At 44.4% G+C, this 12,090-nt stretch overlaps 1 protein-coding gene across 1 annotated transcript in view; it reads left to right on the forward strand.

The window, feature by feature from the left end:
- Positions 1-336: 336 nt before the first annotated feature.
- Positions 337-12,090, forward strand: part of KLHL14 (kelch like family member 14) — a 74,477-nt gene continuing 62,723 nt past the window's right edge. The window contains exon 1 of the mRNA XM_056854705.1: positions 337-1,286. Within this exon, the coding sequence (XP_056710683.1) occupies positions 349-1,286 (938 nt within the window). The 5' untranslated portion in view covers positions 337-348. The remainder of the gene's footprint in view (positions 1,287-12,090) is intronic.

The raw sequence follows: 12,090 nt of genomic DNA on the forward strand, positions 1-12,090 counted from the left end.
GCGCGCGCCTCGCCTCCCTCCTCCGGCGTGGGGGGAAAGTAGTGGCTCCCCTCCTCCACCCCACCCCCCAAAAAGCCGCCTTGCTATGAGATGAAGGGCGAAGCCCCATGGCTGGGGGCCTCGAGAGTTTCAGCAGCCCCAAGGCGGCGGCTGCTGCTGCGGTGGCGGCGGGGAAGGGGGCGGCTGAGCGGGACTGCCTTTGGGCTCTTGCGCCGAGGACGAGCGGCCCAGGCCTGTGAAGCTGCGTGTTGGTGACTGTGTGCCCCCCTCCCCGCCCCCGCCCCCGCCTTGCCCTCTTTGCCCAGGTCGAAGGAGGGTTTCCAGCCAGGTGGACCGAGGCCGCTCGCCATGTCCAGGTCCGGGGACAGGACGTCGACTTTCGACCCCAGCCACAGCGACAACCTGCTCCACGGCCTCAACCTGCTGTGGAGGAAGCAGCTCTTCTGCGACGTGACCCTGACGGCCCAGGGCCAGCAGTTCCACTGCCACAAGGCCGTGCTGGCCTCCTGCTCCCAGTACTTCCGCTCGCTCTTCTCCAGCGCCGGCGGGGGGGGCGGCGGGGGCGGCCCCCACCACCCCCACCACCCGCTGGGCGTGGGGCCCGGCGCCCCGGACGGCCTGCCCCCCAAAGAGGCGCCGCAGGAGGAGCCCGGCACGCCCTCCTCCTCCCCGGAGGACAAGCTGCTGGCCAGCCCCAGGGCCATCAACAACCTGGTGCTGCAGGGCTGCTCGTCCATCGGGCTGCGCCTGGTGCTGGAGTACCTGTACACGGCCAACGTGACCCTGTCCCTGGACACGGTGGAGGAGGTGCTGTCGGTCAGCAAGATCCTCCACATCCCGCAGGTCACCAAGCTGTGCGTCCAGTTCCTCAACGACCAGATCTCGGTGCAGAACTACAAGCAGGTGTGCAAGATCGCCGCCCTGCACGGCCTCGAGGAGACCAAGAAGCTGGCCAACAAGTACCTGGTGGAGGACGTGCTGCTGCTCAACTTCGAGGAGATGCGCGCCCTCCTCGACTCGCTGCCACCCCCCGTGGAGTCGGAGCTGGCGCTCTTCCAGATGTCCGTGCTGTGGCTGGAGCACGACCGGGAGACCCGCATGCAGTACGCCCCGGACCTCATGAAGCGCCTCCGCTTCGCCCTCATCCCGGCTCCCGAGCTCGTCGAGCGGGTCCAGTCGGTGGATTTCATGAGGACCGACCCGGTCTGCCAGAAGCTGCTGCTGGACGCCATGAACTACCACCTGATGCCCTTCAGGCAGCACTGCAGGCAGAGCTTGGCCAGCAGGTGAGAGGAGGGGAGGGGGGGGGATTCAGCCAGAAACCCGGTACTTTGCAGGGGGGTTGTTGCATGTATACACAGCGGCAGTGCGAGGTTCAAAACTTGCTAAACAACACAGATTTGGCAAACAAAACTGGGGAAGTGCCTGCCAGAGGGACCTGCGGAATAGAGTTAAGGGGAGGGGTGAACACACCCTCTCATGGGCAGGAAATAGAGAACCCGAAAAATTGCAGTCCCTCTGGAGAAATTAGCCAGGCAGCAGTCACAGGCATATACATTGGGTCTCCAAAAACCATAGAGAGGCATTGTTAATTTAAAGAGGCTATCGTGGTTTGGATGGTCACTTGGGTTGTACTTGCATCAATAACACAGAAAGTTTGTACAGGTTACTTTTTTGTTCTTGTCTCCTTGATGTTAATTCAACCGAATTATGACGTGAGAGCAGTAAAATCCCAGTCAGTGAGAAGACTTTATACAGCTGGCTTCTTCTGACCGGACTGCCAAAATATAAGAACTCTTTCCATTCCAGCCCCCTTCTCTAAGGGAGCCAAGAGGTTTTGATGCTACTGAAGATGATACTGCCGCTAGGGATTTGAAGATAGCAAAAATTCCTGTTTTACAAATTGACTTTGATTACATAATGTGCTTTTGTTGGGGAAATGAATTGAACGAGAAGATGGAAAAGATTAATGCTTTGCTGTCTGCCACAAAATTAAAGAGAAGGAAAGTTCCCGACAGTTTCTGGTGTTCTTAGGGGCCCATATTATTAGATGGTATTATGCTGTCCATTCACAGAACTTGTTTTAGTGGTGCTGAACACTTGCAGGCAAGGTTAATGACAAGGGAAGATGACTTGTGTTGGGTTTAGTAGATGTCTCTTAAAATACAGTATGGGAGGAAAATTGGATGGGCACACAGCCATGGCTTAGTAGCATTAGTTTTAAATTCCATTATAAGCTCCTTGGGCCCTTTATTCAGGGAGACGGGGACTTGCCAGATTCTTGCCTTTCTACTGTGGAACTTTCAGAATGCTTCATTACCTCTAATTCTGCCCCCCCCTCCATACAGTACTTCCATTAAAACTTTATATTTAAAAGCAAGAAATACCATTTAAGATGAACTATTAATTATTATTTTATCAAATGATGGGAACCCAGTGCAGGTTTTATATCTACGAAGGCTAAATTTTCATCTAGCTGTCAAATTAGTTTGGGTGGTTACTAGCATTACGTATATTGAGGTAATGCAATGGTTATACAGGGAAGTTGTGATGGCATACTGTCGGTATCTGTGACGTCACATTTTTCTATTGCGTAAGTGTAACAGTGTTGAAGACAGACAACATCAAGAGGGGAAACTATTTCATACACATGTTTAAATAACTAGTTTAATGAATAAATTTAAAAAGCAGTTGGGAGTATTCAGCAGCACTCATCCCTTACATACCTCTTCTTCTGAAGAATGTATTATTATTAGGCAGACATGCTATTTGAAAGTCTTCAATCTGTCTCAGAATTTTTATTTTGCCTTTTCACTGTGTAATTTAAAATGAGTTACTGGTGATGCAATATTATTAAGGAAGATTGTAATAAGATTCACAGCGTTTTCAATAGTATGGTGTGGCATTCCTCTGTGCAGAAGACTTCACAAAAACTCTATGTAGAATATGTGTCTTGAGGATTTAACTTTAGCAGATTACACCTACAGTGGCTAGTGAAGTGGTTTGATGAAATAGCGAACATCAAATCTTAGTGTTCTTCAGTGTTAAACATTGGAATAAAATCCAGTAAAAGCAATTGGAAGTAAGTTTGGGGTCCTAGCAGTAATATGTCTGGCAGTTGTCCCTGAGATACTCAAAATGTTTTGGCTCCCAGAGTGTTCTTTAACCAGAATTCTGGACAGCACCTGGGTCGTAATGGGGGCTCATGTTGGGGTGGATTGCTGAGATCCCAGACTATTTGGTTCAGTGCAGATACCTTCCAGCTTCACTGGGCCATAACATTTGAAGGATATGTAGTGGTGTTCTGACCACTGAATGTTTACAGGTGTCAGGGAAGCTGACGTTTCTGCTGCTGGAAGCTATCTTTTTCCTATAAGTGAAAAAGACAAACAGACATAAACATTTTTTTCATCTATAATATGGCCAGATGTGTTAATATTCCAAATCCTCCTTGAGTCGTCTGTGACAAGGGGGTCTATAAACGAGAGGCTCCCTGCCTTTTACTTAATTTCATAATATATTCAGGGAAACCATGTTTAATTATGTTTTATTTTCTGGTAATATAACTAAAAGAAAGATCAGTGTGTCTATCTTCTTGCATATATATATTCAGAGTATTACAAGAAATTGGTCTCTGTGTTATAGTAAAAGTTTAATGCAGCTTTCAGAACTGATAACATTCATGAAAGATCTACTATTGAATCTTGAAGTTCGACAATCATATAATTCATATGCTATGTTAGCTTACAGATATATATATGTTTAAAAGATGAAGAAAAAACTAAGTCTTTCAGAAACATAGCTAAACTCTCCTATGAGATTGTTCTGTACAATTTGTGGTTTTATTATTAAAACTTACATAGGGTTCTTATATAGGAAGAACAATGAAGTCTACATTTTTGAAATAATTATCCCTGAATGTTTAACATTAAATAAAATGAAGAGATTATTTTAAAAGACAATTTAATGGTATTTGGAATTGTGGATATGGGGAAAGATGAAATTATGGAAGTAAAGTGGTAGATAGAAATTAATACAGAGAATGATTTCCAGACATCTTTACTGGTTTCCAGGGAGTAATAATGGTATAGGTAAATTAGAATTACATGAAACATTTTATGGAAAGATGTTGATTAAGGGTACTTATGAGCATTGCTCTTTTTAAAAGAGATCTGTTGTTGGGTAGTTTTTCTCACTAAGAGGTAAACAGCAAAGTGGTATAGACATCTGTTTGGTACTCCATAATGAAGAAAGATGGAATTAACACACCTGCTCTTAAAGACTGATTAACATCCTGCTGCAGACTCCCATTTACTTTAATGGGGGCTGTATCAGGCCTTCAGCATCATTTGATAACTGTCTTCCTTATTTGCTTCAAATAACACTTTTGTTCCTAATGCACTACTTAAAACTATAGCACACAGATGCTTTGGGATTTGCCCTAGTTACAGACTTTAATCTCCCACTGGAGAAATTGTAAATATCTAAAAACCTGAACTCTGGTTCCAAAGTAATTGTGTGGAAATGATAACTTTGTGTGTTCTGTAAAATGGCCCTAAATTGTGCTAACATTCTTGTCACCCATGCAAGTACATGCATATGAAGTTGAAATTAAATTTCATTTTGATGCACCACTGAAATGTTTACATTTCAAATACATTGTTGAGATGGTAACGCATAAATTCAGTAATCTCAGGTGGAAGAGAATATCTTCTTTCATACTCACAAAATGTGCAGATGTGAACTCTGATGTTATTTGACAGCAAGAAATGTGGAAACCACACAAGCATTTTGCAAACTTTTTTTAGTAAAAAGAAATGGAAAGATTTGCAGCCTAGTCCTAAACATGTTTATTTGGGGTGGGGCGAGTCCCACTGACTTCCTAAGAATACTTATTAGAAGTTGCAGCTTTAGGGCTGAATCCTTTCTACATACTTGAGCTTGTGAATAACTGTGATAGCACTTCTTCAAACTTTGTACAAGGGGCCTTCTTTGATTTCAGTGGGAATTTTTACATGCATACATTCAAATGTTGTAATGAACTAAAAATTATATTTTAGTGTGTCCTGATTATGACGCATTATGTGTTACTTGGCAACTGCTGTATCAGGGAATGAATGCTAAAGATATCATTGAAATAATATTCATAAGCAACATGCTAGAGTCATAATACAACATCAACTCACATTTTTCTCCTCACTTGACTGTGAACAACCTGGTGGAAGAAACTTTTCCCTGTGTTATCAATGATGATTTTTTTGTTGACAGAGATTAAAGAACGATAATTTTCTTTCTACTTTCAATTACCCTTAACTTTCTGTGCTCCAGCATATCAATAGGCATGAATTTGAGAATTGGAAACACAAAGAGTTTCTTATTTTTCATACACTCTTAGAAAGAATGCAATGCTTTTCTGTCTGCAAATGATGTTCAGTTCCCCACCCTGCAAACAGGAGTAGGGTGTATGAAATTACTTTTTGGCTTTTCAACTGGTCTTGGTTCACCAAGAAAAGCGTAGCACACAAATACAAGGTAGGGCTCTTTCTCCTACCTGTTTTTGTGTAGCATTTTTTTCTCTTATTGTACAGTTATAATTGTAGTGACTAAGCAAGAGAAATCAAGTGGAACATTCTGTGGAACTAGTATAGACTGGCTACATATTTTTCTGAAGTCATAATGTTTTGTCTGTGAGGTGTATATATTTCTGCCCACTTTTACCGTTAAGTTGAATGAATGTGTCTGAAAATGTCCCAGGTACAATGTGCTTCATCATAATTCTATTTGGAGGCTAAATTTTTGCCCCTTGTCCAAAAAAAATTAAATTATGGAGTCTGTTATGTGGTGGGTGTGTCTTTCAGTCACCATTGAAAAAAGCATAAGTTACCAGTGGGTAATTTGATCTAGTTTTGCCATGCTGCTATCCAAGAGGTAGATTGTATTTATCTGAATGTAACTGTGAGAATCAACTGCAATTTAAACCCCATTGTAGACTGGGCAAGGTGATGCACAACTTTTCCCAGACCCTATCACCATATAGTAACTGGAAGTGGGGAAGCCTAGGATTGTATCCAGACTAATATTTCACGGCTGAAGGATTTCCTCCACAGAGTGTGATTTCCCTGTTCCCTCCTCCTGAAGCAGCCTGAAATGCTCCCCTGAAATCCTGTTCCTGGTAGTCCCCTCTCCCTCAAGAACAGGATTTCAGGAGGGCTTTCAGACTTCCACAGGAGTGTTTTGTAGGCTGACATCTTTGCACCTGCAGAAAAATCTAGTCTGAATCCTGCTTGGAATTATTGTTTATATAGCGGAATTGCGTTGTAGTGAAATGTAGTGAAATGTGCGTGGGATACAGAGCAAAACACATGAGGCAATTATCATGGAAATGGGGGTATTTCAGGAATCACGTGTGTGGGTCTGTGGAGGCCCGGATATGCCTGGGCTCACCAGGCCCGGGAAGACACACAGGATTGTCCTACCCCTTGCAAGGCAGAAGGTAGGGGGAGTTGCCTTCACTTCAACAAATCCATGCCATGGTTTCCATTTATTGGTGTCACAACACTACATCTCTAAATGCCAAGCTTGTTTATTCACTTGCCACTGGAGATAGGCTGTTATTATTATTAATAATAATAACAAGGGTGTACCTATGAATAGTTTATTGGGGGGGAAGGAAGAGACACCTTCCCCACCCACATTTCCTCACCGCAATCTAACTAAGGAGATCCACATATAGAAGCACTTGCTACATTGCCTTCAGTCCCTAGTGGTAATGTGCATTTGGATGGGCATCCAAGTTCACATTTCATTGAAAATAATGTAGTACAGATAGACAACATCTTCACTTACCAGTATATTCTGTCACTGTTTCCTGATTCAGTAATTACTTGTTGAAGGAAGGTGTGTTTCCTTTGGTCAGTCCTGAATCTACTGCCCATCAGCTTCATTGGGAGAGGGGGTAGGTAGGGTTTTAAGAACTTCTGTCATTCCTTGCCCCTCCAAGTTTTCTCTAAACTGAAGAGTCCCAAACTCTTTAGCATTTCTGTGTAGGAAAGGTGCTTTAGCTCTTTAAATTATCTTAGTTTCCCTCTCCTGCACTTTGTTCAGCTCTGCATTACCTTTTTTTGAGATATGATATGCAGAACGGGTGTATGTTCTGGTAAAATCTAGATAAGACTATTGCAATACGCTGTGCATGGGATTGTCCTTAAAGAATGTTTGGAAGCTATAATTGGTGCAAAATGTTGTGGCCATAATGCTGTCTGGACTGGTTCACAGAGACCATTTCACTCCAGTTGTGTTCCATGTATACTGGCTCCTACCGTAATTTGCATCTGTGTCCAATTCAAGATGCCCACTAGGGAGAAAATTGGGCTATATGAGAGCCAGCATGGTGTAGTGGTTAAGAGCGGAGGACTCTAATCTGGAGAAATTGGTTTGATTCCCCAGTCCTACCCGTGAAGCCTGCTGGGTGACCTTGGGCTAGTCACAGTTCTCTCTGAACTTTCTCAGCTCCACCTGCCTCACAAGGTGTCTGTTGCGGGGAGGGGAAGGGAAGGAGATTGTAAGCTTGTTTGATTCTCCTTTCATTAGAGAAAATTGGGGTATACAAACCAACTCTTCTTCTTCTTCCACTAAAACCAATAAAATATTCTTTATCCCACTAGTATTGAATGAAATCACCTGGGTAATGTGATATATGCAGTGCTTTCAGTTCTTAAAATATGAATATTTATGACTACCTGCTAACTTCCTTCTTCCAGAGGAACTTAGGTCATCATACATGGAGCCATTCCATTTTGTCTTCACAAACCCTGTAAGATAAGTTAAGCGGAGACAGTGACTGGTCCAGCATCATCCACAAGCTTCATGGTTGAGCAGGAATTTGAATTTAAGCACTCCTTTGCAAATCAACATGTTGTATCAGCCAATTAGTGTGCACTTTTGTTTAGGAAATGTCTGAAGTGCATTTAAATCAGTTTAAATTGTTATTTTCTTTTGGGCAGCAGTCCTGCATTCAGTTTGGCTGCTTAAATACTGTTGAGTTCGGTGGGGTTTAAACAGCCAAACTGGGTGCAAGACTGCAGTGATGGTGATTTATATCAAACCACCCTGCTGGGTGATACCATCCACAATTGTCAAGTATGTGGTGCACTCCTATGATAACAATCTTATCACAGGGGTAGGCAGACATTTTGGCTGTGGCTCAGTGGTAGAGCATCTGCTTGGTATGCAGAAGGCCCCAGGCTCAATCCCCAGCATCTCCAGTTAAAGGGACTAGGCAAGTAGGCGATTTGAAAGTCCTCTGCCTGAGACCCTGGAGAGCTGCTGCCGGTCTGAGTAGACAATACTGACTTTGATGGACTAAGGGTCTGATTCAGTATAAGGCAGCTTCATGTGTTCATGCGTTCGAGTGATGAAGAAATGCACCATCTGCCCGTGAAGGTGTTGGGGTGCTGGCAAACAAAACGGTGGAGAGGGGGAGAAAGGATTGTACATTCTTAGAGCAAGCAAAGCCCCAGCAGTGCTGCCAGCACCCCAAGGGATTCTCCTTGCACTTGGCTGATGACCGTGCAGGTTTGGGAGATGATGGTGGGCATAAGACATGTTTGTTGCCTTCCTCACTGTGTCCCTGGAAGGGAGATAACTGATTTAGCTCAAATAAACTGCCACCTTGAAAGGAAGCTGACTGTTCAGGGAAAGACTGGGGAAAGTAATGGCTAAACAGCAGACAAAAATTTAAAATTAGAAGATAGCCAACCTTAACAAATGAAGAAACATTCTTTTTCAGAATTCTTGTGAGTCTTTGATATACTTAAGAAGGGATTTGGGATGCAACATGTACAGCGTTTGGGACAGAGTAAATTAATGAGTTAAATCAGGACACACTTTCTGATTAGGTACCAGCTAGCTTCATTTATTTAGGCCAGCTCCTCTCATACTAGAAATGGAACACAGATGGGGAGGAGAGGAGGTTCATGTCTTTTAAGAGGGAGCTGTCTGTGATGTTAGGTATCAGAAACTATGATCAAAAATTACCATTCAGCTGCCCTCTTAAGATGGTGGTTTTCTGTACTTACCTGAAATAATAAGGGAAAGGAGCCTGATGCAGCAAGAATCTGGATCTTAAAATATGAAGTAAGTTAAATCTTGTATAGGAAGGCTGCTGGAAGATTATGTGAATACCAATAAAGCAAAAAAATGTGTATCAGACAAAATATGGAAAATGTGTTACATACTTAGCAGTATAAATATGGTTAATAGAATACAGTCTTGCCTTTATTTAGATTTTATTTTAAGTTAGAAAATGTATGTGCTGCCTTGCCAGAGACCTGCCCTTCCAATTCATACATGATAGCATCATATCATAGAAGTAATCTGGCTAGCTAAGTATAACTCCTACTGCTGTGATTTCCAGCTGAGGTACCAGGAATGCTTCATGAATACGTAATCAAGCTGCCTCAGTTGAGTCTTGCAGGCAGTGCAAAACAGCTGGCCCATGGAAAATTGCTTCCAGGTCAAGGCTGGGGTCAACAAGTAGTCCTTAAAAGAGAATTCTTTTGATAGCCTTCTTGTTAAGAAATGTAGAAATGATTGTACTATAGCAAATTGTTGGTTGTACCACTCCAGACTCTCTTGGATGACATGGATTATCTGGACTCATTTCTGTGTGGCTTCAGACCTGGTTTTGGATCGAGTTTTTCACCCTAGCTGAGAACCTTTGTTAGGAATCAGTGAGGGCCAATGAACTGCAAGTCAGCCCAAATAAGAATGAGATCTGTTGGATCGCACCAGTGGCCCATCTAGTCCAGCATCCTTTCTCACATAGTGGTGAACCAGTTACTCTGAAAAGCCAACAACAGGGCACAGAGACCAAGGCCTTTTCTGATGTTGCCTCCTGGGACTGGTATTCAGATGAATGCTGTAGGTTGATAATAAGGGCAGGTAAGGTTTGTGAAATCAGCCTGTTCTAAACAGGGTTGCACTCTCCTGTAAGGAGCAGGCTTATAGTTTGGGGGTGCAGCTAGATCTGTGGCTACAGATGGAAGAGCAGATCCCTGTGGCATCTGATGCCTTCAACCCTCCTTGGGTTGTTTGCCACCTGCAGCCCCTCCTTGAGAGGTATGATCTGTCCACACTAATTAGAATCATAGAATCATAGAGTTGGAAGGGACGACCAGGGTCATCTAGTTTCCTGCACAATGCAGGAAACTAACAACTACCTCCCCCCACATCCCCAGTGACCCCAACCCTCCCCCCACCATGCAGGATCCCACAATCAAAGCACTCCCATAGAATCATAGCATTAATTGCATTAATTGCATTCAGTTTGGACTGTTGCATCAATTGCATTAATTGCATTCAGATTGGAATGTGGTGGTGTGCTTTCTGTGGGGCTGCCTCTGAAAATTGCTTGGAAGCCTCAACTGATTCAAAATGTGGTGTATGGGCTGCTGGAAGGTATGAGTTATGGAGACCATATCTCAGCAGTTCTAAAAAAATCTTCACTGGCTGTTCTTCTGGGCACAATTCAAAGTTCTGGTTATGACCTATAAAGTTCTCGTTCTGGGCTCTACAGGCATCTTGCAGACTGTGGGTTTTACCATCACGTGCCCAGGGAGGCAGGACTAAAAATTTCACTTCCTGTCTTCCTGGGCGGGAAACCTCCCAATCCCAGTTTCCGTCCTGCCTTTGTAAAGGGAGGCAGCTTCGCCATTCGGCTCCGTCAAAGGACGACCTTTTGGAAGATTTTTTTTCTCTTCTTCTTAGTCTTCTTCTTTCTTCTACCTACGTCTTCTTATCTATCACCCACCCCGCTTCACAAAAGAGATTTTTTTCTCCCTCCCGCTCCTCCCCCCCTTTTTGTTTCTTCTTCACTCTGAAGAGCAAGATGGCGGCCGAACGAGAGGTTTCGGAAGAGGAGCTCCTCTCCGAGGGAGACAACGACCAAGCCCTCGTCGCCTCGACAGGGCAGAGTTGTAAAGATAGTTCCAACGGCCGCTCTTGTGGTCCCGCGGAGCTCGGCGCGGACGGTCCCAGTGCTCCCAAAAAGGCGCGCGCCTCCGGCCCGCCAGGCAATGGCGCCAAAAGGGACGTGCGCCACAATGAGGCGGGAGAGCCTTTACAAGGAGCGGATAGATCTCTTGCACGGAGTCCAGTATTGGAGTTTGGAAGTAACGTAAGCTTAAGCGACCCGGATTCCCCTTTGTCCCGCAGGGAAGCCTTCGATTTGTTTAATGGGGTTTTAGATAGATAGTCGCAAATGCTTCAAGCTTTCAGCGAATCTATTTCTCCTTTCCTTAAAAATCTTGGACTTGATCCAAGGAGTAATCCTCTCTCCTAGAGCCATTTAGATCAGCAGAAGCACGGTAAAGGGGAACCCTCTAGAGGTCTTTGGCCGACCAAGGCAGCCAGAAAGGCCTCCGTTCAAAACCAATTTAGACCTACACAGGAGGATGATTCCTCCAATATGGCCGATTCTGAAAACAAAAGTAGAGAGGACGGGGAGTATGAATCTGAGGAAGATTCCCCATACTAGAAGAACAACAGCCTCACCTTTTTGGGGCTGAGGATTTCCAGAACCTTTTAAGCAAGGCTCTGGTGGCTCTTGACCTGGATGAGGATCCTGAGCCTGCCCCAGAGTCCAAGAAATCTAGGAAGAAGGGAGCAAAAGAGTTTTTCCCTTGATTTACTTCTCAGATTCATACCATTCCCTTTCCGGAATTCTTTGAACACCAGGTCAGAGCCGAACTAGACAAACCCCTAGCCAACAGACAATTCCCAGCCAATATCAAAAAGATGTATGCTATGGTCCCTCAGGCCATGGATCTCCTTAAATATCCCATTATTGATGCCCCAGTCGCGGCAGTGCATTCTCCTGACCTCCCTGTGGAGGAAGGGATGGGCAATATAAGAGACCCAATGGATAGGAAAGCTGAGGTTTTGATTTAAAAAGTCCATGACTCCTCAGCACTGGCCATTCAGGCCTCAGCAGCCACATCCATCATGGCTAGAGCCTCCATTGTGTGGATTAGGAAAATAGCCCAGCTATATTCTGGCGACAACCGCAGGATCACTGATGGGCTCAATAGA

The sequence above is a fragment of the Euleptes europaea genome, chromosome 8, assembly GCF_029931775.1.
Source record: "Euleptes europaea isolate rEulEur1 chromosome 8, rEulEur1.hap1, whole genome shotgun sequence".
NCBI classification, from domain to species: Eukaryota; Metazoa; Chordata; class Lepidosauria; order Squamata; family Sphaerodactylidae; genus Euleptes; species Euleptes europaea.